This window comes from Meleagris gallopavo, chromosome Z (assembly GCF_905368555.1).
Source record: "Meleagris gallopavo chromosome Z, MGAL_WU_HG_1.1, whole genome shotgun sequence".
Classification (NCBI taxonomy): Eukaryota; Metazoa; Chordata; class Aves; order Galliformes; family Phasianidae; genus Meleagris; species Meleagris gallopavo.
This window is the reverse complement of record NC_139435.1, coordinates 64,856,802-64,878,957: the sequence shown is the minus strand read 5'-3', so window position 1 is coordinate 64,878,957 and position 22,156 is coordinate 64,856,802. Positions and strand designations below refer to the sequence as shown.

The 22,156-nt window shown below is 41.5% G+C and overlaps 1 protein-coding gene across 3 annotated transcripts in view; it reads left to right on the top strand.

Moving 5' to 3' along the window:
- The window catches only part of PLPPR1 (phospholipid phosphatase related 1), a 160,383-nt gene that overhangs the window by 116,350 nt on the left and 21,877 nt on the right, over positions 1–22,156 (top strand). For 2 of the 3 annotated variants that reach the window (XM_085212869.1, XM_085212868.1), the window contains exon 3: positions 10,364–10,552. The exons of the other annotated variant lie outside the window; for it this stretch is intronic. In XM_085212869.1, coding sequence (XP_085068995.1) covers positions 10,364–10,552 — 189 coding nt within the window. The remainder of the gene's footprint in view (positions 1–10,363; positions 10,553–22,156) is intronic. 3 annotated transcript variants of the gene reach the window in all.

Genomic DNA, 22,156 nt, shown 5'->3' with positions numbered 1-22,156 from the left:
TGGTGTTGGTATCAGAGAAAATATCCCAAAGGTTAAAATGTGTTCTAATGTCCTTGTTAGCAGCCTGAGAGGGCAGGCAGCCAAGGAATAGCTGAGGTTACTGTTCCATCAGAAGGACGAAGGATGTTTTCTAAGGTCTTCTCCCTCTTCCTGCTACAGCCCTGTGTTTCATCTGCTGCTGCAACTCCTATAGGAGTTGCTTTTAAGAGTTGCATACCCCATCATGCCATGTGTACTGAAGTGGTTTTCCTCCTATCTTCTCAGCAGCCCCCCGGAGAATCAGTGAAGGAAACTGAAATAAAATCTGTTATGAACAAAACTATCTCTAATAGAAACTTAAAATAATGCTGGAGGTCATATGCTGCTTTAATTTTTGTGTTATTATGGAGAACTATTAACTTTGAAAACAGAAATGCCAGGATGAAAATACACTTTTAATTAATAGGTGTAACTCAGGATTATAGGCTGTAGTGGAGCTCTGCAGTTAAGTTCAGAAATCTGCCAGCTCTGCATGAGTCTTTCAAATCTTTGGACTCAGTATCTCTATTCATTCCTGTCCTACCTTGGTGCTTGGGCAAATGGAAGAATAATTAATGCTTTGGGCTTAGTTTATATTCATGTTCAGACCTTGAGTACATAAAAGCTATTATACTATTAAAATACACTTTGCAACATGTGGTTAGGCTTTCCTCCTTCCTTTATACTGACAGCTCAGCTTATGATCCATGGGTCACACCAGCCAAAAATTAGGCTTAAATTTATTGTGTAAATATCACTGGCAAAACGTAAGCATCTACAAATTAAAAGGCTGAAATCTTGCTTTGAACTGAGAGACTTAGAGTGGGTTGAATTATACTTAATAATCAAGGTGCCTCATACTGAGTTCAGTTGATTTCCTATATACAAAAAAAAAAAGTTATTCCAGTTAAAGAACTTTTAAAGACATATTAAAGACATTAAAGACATATTTAAAGACTATTTAAAGACATATCTTTATGTCTCTGGTGCCATTAGGAGTTCTTTACTGCTTTAACGCAGCTAAATTTGGAGAAACCTGGCTTCCTCATAGGTGAGCTCCTGGGTAGCTTCACATATCTGCAGTGTAAGATGAACCTGTAGTAGATAGAAATTCTCCAGAGACTGGCCATAAAAAGAAGCTGGGATTGTTTTGAACCATGAGTCAGTATATTCAGAGACCTGATATCTCATGAAATATTTTTTCTGAAACGTATTAATTAGGAACATGTAACGTCCCTTTTTTGTCTCTGAGAGTTTCTTCTTCAGCCTTATGAGCTATACCTAGACTGAACTTAATTACCAAAATTGTAAAGCTGGACTATTAATTCTTGAAAATGGGCAAGTAGGAAGCTCTGTTGAGATCAGCCTGGTTTCTACACAGTCCCAGCCTCAAAGGCCCATGTATGCTGTTAGCATTCTCTGAGATGTTTTCTAGCTTGTGTCACCTTGCTGCTGGGACAAAAAAACTCTTACAGCAAAGCTGTACCCTAAAATTGTTTCTTCTCAGGACAGACTTGACTTTGAACCTCAGTTCCTAGAGAAAAGTGATCTCAGGATCTGGCTGCAAAAGCGGTTATATCAGGTGATGGATTGAAAATGCTTCTAGTAATGGCAGCTCTGATACATCACTGGCTTTCATATTTATTCAGGCACAGCATAAAATATGTAGTTATTCTGCAGGATTAAACTGCTCACTTGGAATTATTTTACTGTGAGGGCTGCTCTGAAAGAAATGCTTCTTATTTTATGTTGTTGGCTCACATCAGCAGAGGTGGATATTGGTCATACCTATATTGGCAGGCATATTGGCAGCAGAGGTTGAACCTTGCCACTCATATCCTGTTACGTGTCGTTGCCATGTGACGTATGGCAGCAGAAGGGCAGTTTGACAGAATGGTGCCTGACACAGAAGACCAGCTTGAGCAAAGGTGTGGAACTGAACTCCTCCATGTGGAAAAAAATGATACCCATTTGTAGTTGAGAATTTGCTAAATCTAATGATGTTATTTGCTCTTTGTATCTGCTGTGGCTTCCAGGGAAATAAATAGAAGGCATTATACTTCAAGAGCAACCTATGTATTAGGTAGAAGTTCAGTGTAAGTTATTCCTGCTGTCTCCAAGTATTATTTCATGATACATTCCTCCAGCAGCTGTGAATTTCTTTGGTAATATTCTACTGACCAGAAAAAATGATTTGCTGCATCCAGTCCTTCTGCAACCTAAGAATTGTGTAGTTGGCAAGATACTTGGCATCCATTTGCAACCATTATTTTGCTGTGGTCAGAGACTGCAAGAGCCCTTTGCTGAGTGATACGCACTCCCTCTTTCTGCAGACCTAGATGTGCTACAGGAACACCAAGGTGAAACCTTTTAAGGCATGTCATTTGTGATAAAATGGTACAGAACAGATGCTTAACAAACTGCTGTAGAGATGGAGGCTGTTGTTGATCCCTGAAGAGTTTACACTGCTATTCCTCATTAATGCTAATGGGTGAAATGTACCTATAACCCTCACACCTCAGCGGGAGAAGAGGCCTTTTAGCTGCTAGCACATCTGGATCAGATGGACCTGTAATTAATTGTTGTCTCCGTCTTCTTTGTTATGTGTAAGGACAGGTTTTCTGAATGCAGCTGTTTAACTGTTTCCTTTCCACTTTATTATCTACAGTGTGAATATTTAGGCCTGTCTTGGGAAGTTGCAGTCATGGCTTCATCTCAGTTTCAGTAGTGCTACAAGAATATCTAGAGACATACCATCTCATGCTTCTCCCACTAACTGTTTTGAGTAAAACTGTCTTCTAGCTCTGCCAGTATTTGAGGGAAAGTGGATTATTTAAGAAAACGAAGTCTTACAGGTGAGATGATGTGCTTTTTTTTCAGGTACCAACATCAGAAGAAATCTATGTCAGATGAAGGCAATTTAATCTGTTGGCTACAGATAAGTAAAGGTAGCACTTCAAAGAAAATTCATGGCCCCTGCACTAGCATGAGTTTCAGATTTCACTCTAATGAGGATATTTCAGGAAACTGTCTCAGTAATTTTTAGGTGGAGACTTGATCTGTCTTTATAGAAACATGCAAGTGAGTCCTTCAGACCCCTTTATAGAAAGGGTCTCTACAGAAAGGCACAAGTTTCACGATACTGAGGATTGCTTTTAGTTGGCTGTGCTTCTGACACCCCTGCTGCAGCATCAGCACTGGAAGTCCTAGAAAGCATTGCCAAGGTGCCTAGACTGAAAATGGTCACTGTCCCTGGGCAGAAAAGCCTGGGATGTGCTGTTAAGTGTTACTGGTACTGTCCAGCAGAGAGCAATGACACACTCCTAACAGCTCCTTCCAGCAGTAAAACTGCTGAGAGTGCCGTACACAGTTAACCTGTTTTCACAGCATACCACACTCTTATCAGCTGGCTTATTAAAACACAGCAGGATTTTTCAGTCTTTGTGTAGCAACGGGTCACCAGAGCTGGTTCGGAAGGGAAGGTGTAAGTCTGCTTAAAAAGACTGGAAATGTGAACCACATGTGCCCGAAGCTGAGAGCACTTAGGCAAGTTTGTATTGCTCTGCTCATTAAATTAGTGACTTTCAATTTATGGAATTAAATGCAGTGAAGCTTAGTGGAAACAAATAAACTGAGGAGGACTGCAGTAATTCTGTGACCGACTATCCACAACAGAAAATCTCATGCAAAGTATTTGGTTTCTTTCAGAAAGAATAGAAATGTGGTCTTTTATGTTGTCATTTGTGTGCAAGAATAGTTTTCCAGTTATCAGTCACATGCATTAAAGGCATTGTAAGATATGTTATCAGTAGTGTGTGGAAAGGCTGATAAGCTGAAAGAATTTACCTATTTATATACAAATACCAACAGTAGTTGTTTGTTTTATTTCCAAATTCATTTATATGGATTTGCATTATGATTTATACAAGTGACAAAGTATCTCAGTGCACATAGCATAGGGAAACTTCTGCAGTGGCTGTTGTCTTGCAAGATTGTACAGCCACATAGTATATGAGAAATTTTTATAACCACTTCCTTTTCTCCCTCAAGTTCTTGGTCCCTTATTAAGTATTCTAGGGAGTGTTCAGTACAGGCTGATCGGAAAGCTCGGCCTCCTGCTGGCAGCTGTCTTTTCCCATTAGGCTCTGTCTTTTACAGCTTTATGTCTCCCTCCAAAATGGAGCTGCCCTCTTGTTTTCTTGTTTGCAAAGCAGTAGGCCCTTTTGTGCTCACAGCCATCTAGAAAAGGTACTGATCCTCTGAGAGTTTCCAGCTGTGCTGAAGAGAGTGTATGCAGTCTGGGAACTGAATCCTGCTGTCTAGAGTTAAAGTAATTCTGTTTTGGTTTTGCATTGCTCTTGGAGACATTCTCACAGTGTTAAGGTGAAGGGGAGGATTTCTGGATGTATCCCAGAACCCAGGGATTAACGTGCCTGACTCATGTTTCTTACTCTGAGGGTTCTTTCTTTGTACTCAGGGCACACTCCGTATAATTATCACTTGCAAAAAATAATTACGGGTTGAAAGAAAATTACTTGCTTTGCTTCCTATTTCTTGGACGTTTGAACAGTTATTCCTTTTTTTTTTTTTTTTCCATAGAGTTCCCACAGTTTAAAGGATGATGTGATAGGTAGGTCTGCAAGGAGAGAAGCAGTGCAGGCAGGTTTGTAGAGAGGTACAGAATATAAAGGTGTGGTGAGGAACAGGTTATTGAGTGAGGTGCTACAGAATTAATCCATTTTAATAGCTGGCTCTGAGGGAAAAACACAAACCAGTTGAATCCACATTGTTGACCCTGGTCTAAAGTCAAGCAGAAGTTTTTAAATGGGGCTGGATCAGACACGTGGTGTGCTTTGTTAACTGCATCATGGGCAAGCTTCTGCAGAATCAGGATCTGAGCATATATCACTGAGTTTTTCATGTGCAGATTATTGACTAAACCAGAAAAAGTGAGTCCAACAGAATGATAAATCTTGGTTGAGCCACAGGCTCCATGGTGACCTGAGGGCAGTCATTTTACCTCCTTCTGCTTTTGTCCCCTCTCTGTAAAATGGAGATAAGAGCATTTTGTTATTTACAATGGAGTAGTTACAAAAAACATTAAGGATTATGATTTGCTTAAATACTGTGTAATGAAGGCCATTAAGCACCTTAAACAATTCTATTCCTTGGTTGCTATTCTGAACTGGAATACTGGGGGGGTTTGTTTTTTCTCAAATGAGCTCAAGGAAATGCATCAGTAAGGACTGATAAGTATATCCTGTGAAATGTCAGTGCTAAACTGTGTTCCGTTTGCTGAGTTATATCACTGGACGGTTTCTATCTTGTCAGGCTACCTGCACTTCCTCACTACTTCATTCAAATACCATAAACTTTAAAATAAAGAGAAAAGGGAAAATTATCTGCTACAAGCCCACCGTGGCTACAAGAACCCAGGATTTCTGCACTTATCCTTTTAAGTCCTTGCATTATTAATTGAAAGAGTGGGTGACAAAAGCTGATTAAAGCATCTGTGATAAGTAAATCAAAACAAAAGAGCCACAATTGCCACAAGAAATAAACACAAGACTATCACCAAACAATAAGGAAAAGGGAAAGGGGGAGAAAAGGAAAAGGAAAGGCAGAAGGAGATAAAAAGAAGCTGCTGACAACAGTGGATGCTCAACATGAATCAGAGAATCATGCCACAAACATGGTCAGGTTTTCCCTGACTGTAGGAACAGCAAAAATTTTGCTCATATTAACATAAATAACTGGTCTGTATTTTCTGTACCTCATATAATCCCTGTCTTCATGGGTTCACAGGAGGATGTGTTGAACTGCAGGTCTAATTTCGGTTGTTTTGCTGTTGCTGTTTCCTTGAGATGTCCAGCATTCTCAGGATTGTTACCTGTTTTTGCAGATATGTTTTTATTTGCTTGTTTATTTGCTTTTTTTCAAAAGATCAAAACACAGAAACCAAACTGTGAACAGGATTTGATTTATTATTGAGGTGTCTGTGCTGTAGATCAGTACTGACATAAGTAAGTAGAGGGGCATTTTATATGCAGAAGGTGTTTTCATGCAGCACTGAGGCAACATGTGGCACTGGGAAGGTCAACTGCTGCTAGAGAGTACTTTTGGGATAAGTGAAATCTTTCTCTCACATAAAACAAAAACAAAACAAAAAACCAAAACCAAAAAAAAAAAAAAAAACTCAAAAAGCTTTTTTTTTCCTGAAAAATATGTTTTTCCTGTGCCATCCAAAGATGTAGAAGTTCAGTGCTTGTTTTCTCCCTTTTCCTGTGGCAAGGGAAAAAGCAGCTCCCATTGACCCATCTCTGTATGTCCTACCTCATTTTATTTTATATACTGGTAACCTGAAGCATTTCTGGAGATGTATTTGGAATAGGAGGGATGAGTCAGGTTATTACTGACAGCCCTGGTTGTGTGAAGTGCTGGAACTAAGCTTCAGTACCTCTATGCCCAGGTAATCTATTGTGTTCATGTCTTTATCAGCTGCAGTAGTGATAGTGCCACTGCCTTCCTCTGGTATTAATTTACAAAATTGGTTGATCAGGTAATTTGTAGCCACAGAGGGAATTAAATTCTCGTCCTCTAATCCCTTAATTACAGAACTGTGTTTGTTTATAGGATGTCCCACTGACTCAACTAGGATGCCCTAAATGTCTCTGGGAAATACTTAAATAATAGCATCTTGCTTTACACTTGTTTGAAAAAACGTCCACATCAGCAGGTATTGTGTTTTGAATAGAAGAGTAAAAGGTGAGCAAACAAAGGACTTTTTCAGGTACACGTTTTAGAAATGAAATACTCAAGCAGTTCATTCGACATGATCCAGATGAAGTAAAAAAGTACATTTGCTCACACGCCTCTAGAGATAGCTACCACATAGGACAAAATGCACAAACTAAGTCTTTTAAGATTCCAGCCTTCTCCAATGGTCCAGTCTTCTTCAAAGGACCCACTACTGGACACAGGAAAAGTGCAGAAGAAGTGCACAGGGAAGGAGAAGAAGATGCCATGTACTGACTGTACATCTGCAATTTCAGAGTTTGTTTGTGATCTAAAAGTTACTGAATAATCAGATGAAAACAAAAATCTTCTATGCACTACATTCATACTAGAAATCAGAGTGGGAAAAGAGAATATGTATGGATAATAATTGTGTGGATTCCTGGTTTCTTGAGCTTCTAAACAAGGCTATGTTCTTTGCCTATAGAAATTACAGTTGATGCCATAATTCTGCAATCACCAGAAGCTGATGTTTGAATCCATACAGTTAATTGATTGTGCTAAGAAAATTAAACATTCCATGCTTTATTTTCAAGGAGGTGAAATTAATCTCTGGTCATGGCCTTTAGAATCTGGGTACAAAATGATATTGTTGATTTTGGGGGTTAAGAATGGTGGAGAGTTCAGATGCATTCTGTTTTGGCTTCACTTTGGTCTGCTTAAGTATATCACAGAGGTTGCCCAGATAGTTCTTGAAGGTCTTCAAAGGCCACCTGGACATGGTCACACTGCTTTGGGTGTCCATGCTGGAGCAGGGGTTGGGACTGATGAACCTGGAAGACCCTGCTGGCCTCAGCCATACTGAGTTTCTGTGGTCTACTTTCATGAATGATTTTTCTGATTTCTTTTTTTCTTCTTTTAATTTTGGTCCAACAGCTGCCCACATATTCTTTGTTGTCTGTCACAGCCCATTGCAAGGTTAGGTCAGAAGAGTACACAAATAGTTTGTAAGATTTTTTTTCAAAACAAGGTCTGTTCTTACAGTAATATCTAAGTAAAGGAATTTTCAGACACATCTTTTGAAAGGAAAATGTTACAGACTTTGGAGTTTGGTATTTCATATTTGTTTGTATTGTTTTTTTCCTAACGTACAGTGAAGGAACTTCTGTGTTTTTGGTAACAGTGATAGGAGGATCTACTTTCTACAATGACACTGTGAATTTGATCCTCTAATTGTCGTAATACCCAGATCAATATTAACTGTTTTTATAAGTGATGATTTTGAAATGAGGTTTCTTTTGCAGTCTGTCAGAGAGTGAAAAAGAATGATGAGTTAGCGTATTCATTTAATTGCAAGAGGTTAGATTAGTGACAGCCTTGGTGAGGCTGTTTTGAGATGTGGGAGCAAGGAGGACCCTGGGAACTACAGGCCGGTGAGTCTCACTTCTGTGCCTGGGAAGATCATGGAACAGATCATCCTGGATGACATACTTGATCACATGAGGAATGAGCATGTGATCCGAGACAACCAGCAGGCTTCACTAGGGGAAGGTCATGCTTGACCAATCTGGTGGCCTTCTATGATGGAGTGACGGCATTGGTGGACAAGGGAAAGGCAACCAATGTCATTTACCTGGACTTGAGCAAGGCCCATGACATAGCCCCCCACCTTATCTCCTAATTGGAGGGATGTGGATTTGATGGGTGGATCACTCGATGGATAAGAAACTGGTTAAAAGGCTTCAGACAGAGGGTGGTGATTAATGGCTCTATGTCCAGGTGGAGGCCGGTAATGAACAGCATCCCCCAGGGTTCTGTCTTGGGACCAGTGCTCTTCAACATCTTTATCAATGATATTGATGATGGAATTGAGTGTACCCTCAGCAAGTTTGCTGATGACACCAAGCTGAGTGGTGCGGTTGACACGGTAGAAGGAAGGGATTCAGAAGGACCTCGACAGGCTGGAAAGGTGGGCCCAGGTGAAGCTAATGAGGTTCAACACAGCAAAGTGCAAGGATTTGCACTTGGGCTGGAGGAATCCCAGGCATCCATACAGACTGGAAGGAGCAGTCCTTGAGAGCAGCCCTGCAGAGAAGATCTCAGGGTCTTGAAAGATGAAAAGCTTAACATGAGCCAGCAGTGTGCCTTTGCAGCTCATAAGGGAAATGGTATCCTGGGCTCCATCAGAAGATGGGTGGCCAGCAGGGACAGGGAGGTGATTGTCCCCCTCTACTTTGTGAGGCCCCATCTGGAGTACTGTATCCAGATCTGGAGCCCCCAGTACAAGAAAGACAGGGAGCTATTGGAGGGGGTCCAGAGGAGAGCCACGAGGATGATCAGGGGACTGGAGCACCTCCCATATGAGGACAGACTGAAGGAGCTGGGCTTGTTCAGCCTGGAGAAAAGAAGGCTGCAGGGTGACCTCATTGCAACCTTTCAGTACCTAAAGGGAGCCTACAAACAGGAGAGGAAACAACTCTTTGAAAGTGTAGATAACTGCAGGACAAGGGGAAATGGTTTTAAGCTGAGGGAGGGGAGATTTAGGTTGGATGTCAGGGGGAAGTTCTTTACAGAGAGAGTGGTGAGGTGCTGGAACAGGCTGCCCAGAGAGGTTGTGGGTGCCCCGTCCCTGGAGGTGTTCGAGGTCAGATTGGATGGGGCTCTGGGCAGCCTGGTCTAGTATTGAATGTGGAGGTTGGTGACCCTGCCTGTGGCAGGGGGTTGTAGATTCATGATCCTTGAGGTCCTTTCCAATCCTGGCCGTTCTGTGATTCTGTGATTCTGTGATTGATGTGGATTGCATAGAATAATGGTGAGTGCGTACAAAATAGTTGAGCTTTTCCCGGTAGCAAAATTAGTCAGCAGTGAACTACAAAAGACCTCTTTATGGTTCATATTTGTAAGTGTGAAGATCCAGACTCAGGCCAGAGACTCCTCCAGAGGCGGTTGTGATGGACTGGGATAGGCAAACAGGGCAGAGTGATCCCAGCCAGCTGTCTAGAGAGACAGGATTACTGAGTAGTCCCCTAAAGCTTTCCTGGTAAGCAGCAGCTGAAGGGCAAGGTGAGGGGTTGGAGGCAGGTTTACCTCAGGATGAGTCTTCATCTGACCCACAGACGACTCTTCTGGTTGAGCAGAGTACGCATTCCCCATTGTGGGCTTGCAGCAGCGGCATGGAAGCATTTTGGCTTTAGCTTTCTTTATCCCTGTAACAATCCCTTCCAGCTCCCCACAGGTTTTAGCTTGCTACTTTCTGCTCCTGCAGTGCTGCTTCTTATCCTGCTAGCTTTCATTGATCGCCGCCGCCCCTAACACTCACATGCCCTTTGATGAAGTAGCTGTCGAAGCTCCCATCCCTCCACAAGCTGCGTTACGGACCCACTTCTATCTGAGACGTTCATTAGTGTCATTTGCCAAAAGGTTTATGTAACAGATGTTGCAAAGCGGCAAGCAGAAACGCACATGCACACACACACACACACCAGCATTGCAAAGACCGTCGGGGTGTTGATGATGGGAGGATTGTCTGCAGGACTGGAGTAGCTTGAAGGCATAGCTGCATCTGTTAAAAAGCAACTAATGTCTCTATGTCACCATGCTGTATTTTCAGCTTGTCATCATGGCTGGGACTGTTCTGCTTGCCTACTATTTCGAGTGCACCGATACTTTTCAGGTGCATATCCAAGGTTTCTTCTGTCAGGATGGCAATTTGATGAAACCATACCCTGGAACAGAGGATGAGAGCTTCATTTCACCTCTGGTGCTCTACTGTGTGCTGGCTTCGACTCCGACAGCTATTGTAAGTATAAGAAATTATTTGAATTCTCCACTGCTGCTCCATAAATAACAGCAATAGTCCTGTAATGTCTCTGTCCCCTTTCCTCTCTTTTCAGCTGTAATTGATTTACACTTAACTGGTCTCTACTTTGCCTTAGCCTAATACGATCTTCATCAGTTACCTCCAGATGTAATTATTCTGAGGTAATCACAAAGTAAGATTGAGTGGTAGAGCTTGTTAAGCCTGCTACAATAGCTTGTCCACCTCAGTGATTAGTTGTCAATTGTCTGGGCTCCAGAGAAGCATGAATGCTAAAGTGATCTATTACTGGAAATAAAAAAAAAAAAAGAAAAAAAAAACAGGATAAAGCAGGAGAAAAACGTTTGCAGGAGATGCAGCATGTTCAGGATTATTTGCTGCTGTAGTAAGAGGACTGTTGTAGGGCTTTAAGGGGCTTAGACAAGCAGAGAGATGCTCAATATTGAGAAAAGTATGAATGCTCCCTCCTTTGTATTTCAAGTTTCTGTAATCACACGGATAAATTCCCACCATACTACATCCTTTGTTTTCTTATGTTGTTTTCTTTCTCCTTTTTTTTTAATCTTTAGTATTTCTTAACTTTGCTTTAAAACTTAATTAAAACCATCCATTATATATTTACTTGTGAGAGGCTAATTGCTGGACCATAGTCTATTTCATTTTATATCTGCAGTAATATTAATTTATGAAACAATTTAACACAGGACTTGAAACATGAAAGATATCTGCATAAGAGTCCACAGTTTTTATCAAAAGAGACTTTATGAAAATGAGTGATGATTTCAAAATGATTTATGTCAGGAGCTTATGAAAATCCTCTGCAGTAAGAGTGTTGTTTTCTCTATTGGAACTCAGTTGCTGCAGGGATAGACGGTTCGCAAATGAAAAAATAAATGCTACATTTCTCCCTAGTGACCTTCACAGTAACTTTCACAGGCTGTGCTTTTAAAGTGAGTTTGAGTGATGCTGTTGTATCTGGATGCTGTGACACTGGAGTTAGTAGGAGGACTGTCCCTTGTTTCAGTGATACATTGTTAAAACTGCTCTTTTTTCAGTTGGATCTTCTTTAAAGTCTCCTGGTAAAGTTGTCTGCAAAACTTTCAGGTTCTGCTCTGCTGGGTCAACATTTCTTTCCTATCAGTGGCCCTGTAACTTTTTCCTAGTTACTTATGAACAGCTGGTTTGGAGAGTTGAACAATGCTATTTTCATAGTTCCCTCAGCCTTTATTAAGCAGGAGGTGAAAGATTGGTGAGAACATCAAATGAGGGTTTTGTGTGCAGAGAACTTCAGTTAAAGAGCAGCGTGGAACTGGTGAGTCTGTCTTGCACTCTGCTAGCAGAGATTACGGCTTTGGTCCTGAGGTACAGTAATCACACTAAATTATGGGATCTGAGGTTGTAAGTTCTGCTCCTTGAGTTAAGCTGAACAGACTCTACTGCTTCATTTATAGAATGGTCAGTGCCACTTGGTCAGCATCAGTGCGGAGCTCTTTGCTCCATGCCTTGTTGTGATCTCTGTGTACAACCTCGAAGGAGACAATAGATCATGCTTCCTGGATAAACAAACATTTTTCTTTTCATTCATAGCATATTAACACGTTATTTAATGTTTTATTTATATTATTGTGTTGCAGTATTAATATATTATTTAACTATTTTCTGTATAATTTCTTAGTATTGAGGCTAATTCCCAACAGAGCAGATGTCAAAGGGATCTTTTTCTGTGCTCACAGGTCCTCAGCACAATGTTTTTGTCTGAGCAACTTGACTCTGTTTCTCATACCCATCTCTTTCTCAGAGACTTCCCCCTCCTTGCAGGATGATTTCAAACTTCTGCTTTAGTTGATTCCTGTTTCCACTCAGTTTTCTGCTGAAGACTGAGTTTTGGCAATGATAGTTAATAAAAAGCTGGTAAGTGAGATGGAAGGTGAGCTCAGATTCTCTGTTCCTGGAACTGTTCCTGCATTGCATTGCTGGTCAGACACTGTGTGTATCTGCAACTATGCCCGGGTAGGTGCTGCCTGTTGTTCAGGCAGTGTAAGTCCAGGAAGTGATTTTTGATGCAATTGAACAACCTTGAACATCCCAGAGGTTTCAATAAAAGGACTAAGTGCAGCCATTTCTACTCATACTGTGATGATTGTAGTCTCCCCTGCCTCCTTCCCACTCCCTTTTCCTTCCCTCCTCCCCCCCTCCAAAAAATAAAAAATAAAAAAATAATTAAAAAAAAAGCAAAAGAAAGAAAGCACAGCTTTGTTTTGGTGTTTCGTAGAAAGGAAGTTTGCATGCATTCACTGTGGGCTAAGCTACTTTCACTCTGTGCACTCTGTTCTTGGGACTAATCACTGACAACCTGCAGCTCCAGTACGAAGAATTGACATAAGTACAAGGTAATGCCAGTCCTTTTTTTTTTCTCCGCAAGACTATTGCTTCACTTTCTGACAGTGAATTGGTTGGCTTGGCTAAGCAGATTTATGGTAGTGAGTGCTGCATGCATATTGCCCTTTCTCTAATACCTCATGACAGGAGGGGAGTTGTTAACAAGAATAGGAGCCCAGCAGTAGCCAGGAAGCATTCTCAGTTCTGCTTAACAGCCTTTCTGAAGCCATGGAAAGTAGTCCAGGAGTCAGTACAAACACTCAGATGAGTCACAAGCAATCTGTAAGAGCAGTCCGGCATGCAGAGCTCTGAACAGGGCTCCTAGCCCTGATTTTAGCATAGATGTGAGGTGTCAGAGTGCTTGAAAGCCAAAAGGGAGCATCTTTATGAATGTAATGGAATATTGTTGTGTCTCCGTCATTTGGCTGTGAGAGAGGCCATGGGGAAAATGAATGCATGTATTTTACAACACGTCCCAGATGTGCTGTTGTGATTTGGTACCACTGTATGTTCATTTCCCTGCACTGTAGTGGCAAAATAAATGAGACCAGCCTGTTTTTCTGCTATGCTGGGTAGTTAATCATCATACATCAGAATTACAAAAGTCTTTTAATGCTCCTGGTGATAACCTTTTAGTCTCTGATAATGAGAGTTTCCTGCAAGGGAAGATGCCCGAATCTCATAGTGACACTGTTAAATAAATTAAAATCATGTATGCCTGACTGCATTCTCTGAAATGCATTTTTCTCTCAAATGTTCCACTGAGGATAGGTCAAATGCTTTCATCTGCCTTATTCATTTTTAATTCTCAGAGTGTGTTGATATTAGCATCTTTGCTGCAAAGCAGAAGGGAAATGGTGATTTTAATGATAAATTACACCTGAAAAAGGACAAACTTGTTTTTCTTCGTAAATAAACATTTTATTTCGTATTTAGTAGTTTGTCCCCTAAAACATGCATGCTCAAATTCAAGTAGGAAATTATGCTGTCTCTTTATTGCTAGAGTAAAGAGATTCCTACAGTCCTGTCTGTCTGTCTTCAGACTGTACTTGTTGCCTGTATATTCTGGCACCATGAAGAACTTCATGGGGAAAGAAAGGTGAAACCATTCATATCTCATGCCAGTTATTTTCAGTACCCACCTCTTCCTTTGAGACTTTGCCCTTCTTGGCAGCTGATTTCAGTTGTGATGATGTTGGAGATTTGTTATTAAAAAACTGTTTCTTCCAGCTGTCTTGTTTTCACAATGAGATGGGTATAAAAATGCTTTCATTCTGTCTTAGTAAATTAGAATGAGATGAGATGTGATGGAGAGGAATGGAATGGAATAGTTTGATTGGAAGGGATCTTCACTGACCATCAAGTCTGAGTGCCTGACCACTTCAAGACTAACCAAAAGTTAAAGCATGTGATTGAAGGCATTCTCCAAATTCCCCTTGGCCACTGACAGCTATGGGGCATCAGTCACCTCTCTAAAAAGTCTGTTCTGGTGTTTGACCACCCTCACAGTAAAGAAGTGTTTATCATCTTCCCTTGGCATAGTTTTGACCCGTTCCCACAGACCTGCCATCAATTCCCAGGAGCAAAGCCCAGCACCTCCCTCTCCATTTCCCCTCCTCAGAGAGCTGCAGAGAGCCGCTTCTCAACTTTCCCTTCTCCAGACTGGGCAACCCACGTGTCCTCAGCCTCTCCTTACAGGGCATGCCTTCCAGACCTTTCAGAAGCTGGGGTTAAATCAGTTTTCTCCTTGACAGTCGTGGCAAGTACTTGGCAATAAGCTACCTACAAAATATGTGCAGACAAGGAAGGGGAGTGGTGAGGAGGAGGAGAAGAATGTTCATCTCCATATCCTTCTCAGAATAAAACAGAACTTTAGTCTTTGCCTCATCCATTTTCAAAGAATAAAAAATTCCAAACTGTCAAAAAGCTGCTGTTGTCTTTGGTTTAAGACAGCCTACAGCAACATATCAGCAATTTAGATAGCAGACACAGATCTTCAGATGGACAGCTCCTCTTTTGGTGATTGTAAGTACTTCAGGCAGGGTGAAATTAGTGAGAAGATGAATGTGTTTATTTTAGGAGTTGGGGGTCTTAGGATGCAAACCCTCTTTTGGAGGTAAGCATGGCACAGGCTTTTTACACAGCTGTCCTCCTGGTGATAGGGAACATACAATATTAGAAGCAGCTTGCAAGTAGAGCTTGAGTTCCATGATAGCAAGTCTGGTGAATTTAAAAGTTATGTCCTGCAATATCTTCTTATGCAGAGCCTAAGAGAAAGTAATATTTCAGTGCGATGTCAATTCCACAATAAGGAGGGGTGGATTATTATTACAATTTGGAACAGAAGTAATAATGTTTTGATTTTTTGCCAATATGAGAATTTTACAAAAATAATGTTTCAATCAGAACAAGTTGTTTTGCATAAACATAAAATTTTCAAGCCATTTCCTTAAAAATATTCTGAATATCAAGCATTAATTTGTGTTCCTCAAGGCCAGTTCTCCTATTACAAGGTACTACAAATCAGCCAATTTCTCTGCTGGTGCAAAGCCCTCATTCCTGCATTCAGAGCTGCTTTTTGCACTTCTCCATCCGTTGTGATCTTTCTGGCCACTTGAGAGGAGAAGAGAGGCTTAGGAACAGACAGCTCCCTGAAATGAATGCTGAACAGCAGCAGGAAGCCTCAAGGGTGCAGTTTTTCATTTCCTTGAAGTAGGATGGAAAGTGCTGCTGCTGTTTTCATGCAATCTTTTGTTTCTTTCTCTGTTCTTTTCCAGGAAGGAGGTAGCAGCTCCTTGTAGCTGTTAATGGACCAATACAATTAAGTTCTTCAAAAAAGTGTTTCTTCTAAGATAACATTATGGTAATTGGTCAAACAAAACAGTGGTCTGAATATTCGTTAGAAGATGAATTATGATGTTATTCTTATTTGTCTGAAGCAGAAGGAAACTGTTCCAGCTTCTCTCTAAACCTTATGCTTGCCTTCCAATTTTTTTTTTATTTTTATTTTTTAAACGTTTTCCTGTTTTCACTACCATTTTCCCTCTTTGGCTTTGGTGTAGTGCAGCCTTCCTTCCTAGGAGGGAACCCAGGGAACCTTCTGTGGCGTGCTGGCTAAGTTCCCTGCAGCTGCTCAGCAGCAGATGCTGAAAATAAAACAGGAGCAGCTCCTGTTGCTCAGAGCACAGTTGCAGCAGCATTTCCAAGCCTTTTCATGCAGAAGTCTCCAGGCTGAGCTAGGAGCATGCAGACCCCTGTGGCAGCATCAGTGTCTGGTGTGTCCCTCGTGACTTGGAAAGTATGTCCTTTTCTAGGGAGGCATATGGCCCAGTGCTTTTATAGACTTCTCTGTCTGGCCTCTCCCTCTGCAGAGGGAGAGCTCAGCCTGAGGGTGTTGCCAGCTCCCACCTTGAGCCTGGGAGTGAGCTGAGGAAGAGCCTCGTGGCTTTGCAGGTGTGTTCTGGGCTGTGGCCTCACTCTCTCTCTTTGAATCTTGTCATGGTGAGCTGGGACATCTAGGAATGAAGTGTGGGTGTGCCCATGACTCTGTAAATGTCTGTGTCCTGGTATCATATGCATCATTCACAAGAGTGCATTAAAAGGACTGAGGCCAGCAGGTCAAATCAGGGACATACTATTACACAGGAAAATTTCAGGCAGCAAAAAAATATGTTTCTGGGTCTCACGACATCATCACTGATTTCTGCTCAGTGAGCAGCGTGACATTTCCTGAATTCTCTGCAAAAATGCATGTGGTGGCATTTTTATTGTCACAAGTAGATACAGCTAAATTAACCAAGCCTGCAGCATCCCAACAGCAACTAAGACAAGGAAGGCACAAGCTGGGAGAAAAACTTTATGTGGAGCACTCAAAACAAGAGAACACAAGCAGATGTGGGTTACGGGGACCCTGATCACCCAGATTCAAAATGACTGCACACAGTTCTCACTGGGAAAGCATGCCTGCCCAGTGAATGATGACCTTCACAGAGTGCTCCAGCAGTCTTCAGCACAAGCGTGAAGTGGGCCAACAGTAATTCCTATTTTGGATTGTAGTGTATCTCAAGTCTGTATCAGCCCAGCTGTATCTGGGCTGTATCTACTGTATCTACCAACAGTACTTTGGTAGAGAGGCACTCTCCAGGTGTTGCATTAGATAGACAGCAGAATGCTTGCACAAACACCACAAAACGTAAAGCATAGAATCACACAGACCGAACTTGGGAAGGATACCCAGAGAAATTCTCAGAATCATAGAATGGTCCGGATTGGAAGGGACCTCAAGAATCATGAAGCTCCAACCTCCCCGCCACAGGTAGGGCCATCAACCTCCACATTTAATACTAGACCAGGCTGCCCAGGGCCCCATCCAACCTGGCCTTGACTCTCAACTTTGTCATCACCATCTCAGCTGATCTTTTGTAGTGGGCATGAATTGATGCTAAATCTTGCATCCATGGAAGAGAAAATGTATCAGTCCTTTCTTCTGAACAATGCGGAATGGGCTCAACCATAACTTGTTAAGAACATCTACATTCAATTATTATCTCTGTTTTTCCTTTCTTCCCTTTTTTTTTTCTTTTTTTTTTTGTTCAATGAAATCATCACAGAACAGTTTTTAAAAAGTTATTTTGCAAGAAGGGAAAATGTGTTTGTTGTACTCCTTCACAGTCAAAACAGCTGAAATCCATAATTTGGTACCTAACCTGCTTACCAGCACAAGTGCCCAATCTTTCTGTTAAAAAAACAAATACTGTGGGAAATCTGTCTAAAAAAATCAGATTCTGAATCTTTCGCATAATCAAGAGAACAAATTTCCCAGCTTCCTCAAAAAACAGTAAGTTGATGGGCTTGTTACCAAGTCCTGTGGGACACTGGCAGTACAAGCACCTGCAAGTATTAGAGCAGGAAAAAAAAGTTATACCTATTACCATCCAGAATTACAAAATCACAGAAATGTAGGTGTTGGAAGAGACATCTGGAGATTCCCCAGCCCAACCCCTCTGCTAAAACAGGTTCCCTGCAGCAGGCTCCACATCCAGGGGGGTTTTGAATACCTCCGGAGAAGGAGACTCCACAACTTCCCTGGGCAGCCTGTCCCAGTGATCTGTTACTTTCACAGTAAAGAAGCTTTTCCTCAGATGGGACTTCCCATGTTCCATTCTGTGCCCATTGTTTTGTCCCTCTTGCTGCACACCACCAAAAAGAGCCCAGCTCCATTCTCTTAACGCCTGCACTTTAGAAGCAGTGATAAGACCCTCCCCCCAGCCTTCTCTCATCAGGAGGTGCTCTGGGCCTCAACCATTTTTGCAGCCTTCTGTTAGACTCTCTCTTGAACTGGGGAGCCCACAAACGTGCACTGAGCACAGTACTCCAGATGTGGCTTCACCAGAGAGAGTAGAGATGAGGGTCACCTCCCTCAAACTGCTGGCCGCAGTCCTTTTAATGCACTCCTGTGGATGATGTGTATGATACCAGGACACAGACATTTACAGAGTCATGGGCACACCCATACCTCACTCCTAGATGTCCCAGCTCACCATGACAAGATTCAAAGAGAGAGAGTGAGGCCACAGCCTAGAACACACCTGCAAAGCCACGAGGCTCTTCCTCAGCTCACTCCCAGGCTCAAGGTGGGAGCTGGCAACACCCTCAGGCTGAGCTCTCCCTCTGCAGAGGGAGAGGCCAGACAGAGAAGTCTATAAAAGCACTGGGCCATATGCCTCCCTAGAAAAGGACATACTTTCCAAGTCACGAGGGACACACTCAAAGGACTCAAAGAGAGAAAGTGAGGCCACAGCCAGACCACACTTGCTGTTGTTTTCTTTGATAAAATGGTGTTAACGTTGATTGACTGTATTGCAAGGATGCTGTTAAAGCAAATGAGTTGAAAGGTTTTTAAAACTCACGGAAATAGGAATACTGTAAAATACTGTCTGTACTTCAGAGTGAAAAGAGCAAAAGCTTTAAATCTTGACCCAGCCTTGGCTGCCCTGACTACACCATCAAATAATTAACTTCTTAAATAGAATGTATCTCCTCAAGGCTCCCCACCCTCACCCACAGCACAATCCCTGCAGGAGAGGTGCTGCAGGATGCTGCTGGATTCTGGAATATTCTGCAGGCGATATCCAAGATTCATACCTGGACAGCTTATCTTAGTCCATCCATAGAGAAACAGCTCCTTTTGATGTTTACCTCTACTCCATTTTTAGAGTGCAATTAGGTAAAAAATCATTTGGCATTTGACTGTGAGCTCATCAGAAAGCGGTGTAAGAAGCAAAGATTAAAAGAAAAGATAAAAATCCATTTCCCTTTGAAAGCTAAAGATTGTTCTTGTGTTTAAATTGATAATTAAACAAATTGACAAGCAGCAAACTATGCAGGAGTTCAGGGAGGACTAAGTGCCCCCATTGCACTGAGAATTTGAAAGGGGAGGATGTGGTATGTCCAAAGGTGTTGGTCCACACATTGGAGGACTGTCTTTTCCAGGCTGTGGCTGTGTGTGTTCAGATCCATCACAGGCAAAAGGCTATTTATGAGGAAAATAAGAGAGACCATTTATCCATCTCTTTGCTAAGCAGGAGCCAGGAAATAAGAAACAGGCAGCAAAGGTTTGAGGGCTGAATGTTGAGGGGAAAATGTTGTGTGCCAGTGCCAATGGTGGGAGGCAGTAATGGGGTTGAAGAAATTGAATGAAATTTTCTCAGTAGACGGGTTGAAATCAGCAGAGGAAAAATGACTGTTCTTAGAAAGTATTTCTGATTTGTAAGGGGCCTTTGGGACATCAGTGACTTTTACCTTACAGTAATACAGTGAGTAAAAAAGTCCAAGCATAAGCTCAGTGTAGTTCATGAATTTGAGAATAAAAGGATATTGTGACACTACCTTATTTTCCCTATTGCACACCTCACCTCATGCTGCAGATCACCTGGGCTTTCATTTCCCATCCTCCAATGCAGCTTTCTTGACATTTCTACCTGATAATTAAATGAGTATGATACAGCAATTAATAAACCTAATGTTGTTTTCCAAAACTAAAATAAAAGTGGTAATTCGAGTGTTTTTGTTTTTGTTTTTCCCAGCCTTATACACAAGTCTGAATTTATATTTTAAATTTAGAACTGAATTGTACCTGTTCGTGTGTTGCTGATTCTGTTCTGGTGAATGCTGAAGTATTTCACACTGTCAGTGATTGATTCTGAGAGGCCAGCTGGACAGTTGCCCATCAGGCTTTAAATCATGAAAATCAGTGAAGTTATTCATTCTCAGAAATGCCTGGAGAAGAAAAAAAAAAACACTTCTGAGCCATGCATTCAATTTCACATGGATAGATTAGCCTATCAGAACAGGTGCCCAGGCTCACCACGAGTTTTTAGAGCTCAGCAAGGCCTTGAATCCCTTTCTAGAGCCCACATAAAATGTACAAGGAAATAAAATCCTCAAATTCAGGCAACAAAAAGGCAGAACCATGAGAATAGTCCAACTATATCAAATTAGCTTGAGTCATCTCACAAATAGAGTACTATTAATATATACTCAGAGACTACATTAAATTAAAAGGAGTGGTCAATTAAAAAATCTTATTTTGCTGTGCTGCAGGAATTCTGGGGTAGCTTTGCTTAATCAGTAGAGAGAAGTTGATCAGATTTATACCGTGGCAAAATTTACTTCTAAGTGGAACTAATTTGTCTACATGAGGGTCATGAGGAGAGTGCCATGTTCCTGGAAGCCAAGATGGAACTGAGCCTGGAAAACAGTCAACTTCTGATGAGGGGGAACTTTAAAATGATGTAGTGTTAAAGAAAGGTTATGTTTTATACCTAACCTTTATTTGAAAAGTTTGGGTTTTTTTAAGTCAGCTATCTCATGTCTTCCCAGACTAGAATTTCCTCAGAGTGTGCATTCTCTGTCAATGTACTGCCCCAGACAGAGAAGCAGAAAGGCAAAGTATTAACTCAAACTTCTCAGTATTATCATAATTCAGATAATAAATGACTTGAAACAGTGTCACTTTCAAGCTGCTTTAGTGCAGATGGTCTGTTTCTTAATTCCCTGCCCCATAGTTAGGGAGCTGAGCTTATTGAACTGCTTGCCAATTCTGTTAAGAGGAGATGCGGTGAAATGAGATAAAGGCAATATTTCAGTGTGGCTCCCATGCATTGGTTCCTAACCCCCAGATGCCATTATTGACATACATTTTACAACTACATCTCTCACCATCAGCAGTTAGAAATGTAAAGAGGTTGAGCACACTTGGCTTGAATGTCAGTAATCAATAAGGATGCTCATCTGGCTTAATAAGGATAAATTTTTGCCCTTGAAACAGCATACCATCCCAGCCATGTGAGCTGAAATTTGTTCCTTTAGATTTGTGCTAATTCTGTGTCTGTGTACATGTATGTGCACACGCTTCAGTAATAGCTTTCTTTGACCATTATGGATTCCTCAAGCATGTCTTACAATAACTGTCTTTTTATTAATTCATTTTGGAAACAGCTACCATATTCCACAGAAAAAATGAATGTTCTTTTCACAGAATACATATTTATTAGGCAAGAACAGTTAACATGAAGATCAGTAGATCCCCAGAGATTTACATTTTGGTGTTTGGTACATTAAGCAGGACAGATAGTAAATAAAACAGATCAGAACTCATCCTGTGGCCTTCATACTGCCCTGTGTGTGCAATCTGGCTCAACAGTGTGGCTGACTGGCTCAACTATGATGTAAAGAGCAATGACTGCATCCAGCCATCCTCACAGGAATTGTCCCAAGCACATTCAGCTGTACCATCACACCAACCCAGGCTATGGAAGGAACTATGCAAGTGATGTGATGTGGGTAATTGCCTGTGCTACCTTCATGTCTTGACAGTTTTTACTGGCTTAGTACTAATACAGCATGACCTCCAAAATGTTCGGTGACCTCAAGGGTTTTGCGACCTCTGACAAGTTTCCAATGGAGAGATATCCTTCATCTAAATCTCTTTTCAGAAGTGGCAAGAGTTCTGTTGCCTTTGTGGCAGACTCAGACATACATATTTCTAAGAAGGTGTAAAAGCTGCAAAGAATATTCAGTGTTGTGGGGGCTTGCTCGTAGAATGTTGGAATGGAAGTCTGCAAAAATCACCTTCCACTTTGCTACATGAATGGAAGCTTTCCATCTATGAAGCCAGTCCTGTCTGTACATTTTAAATGGTAATCC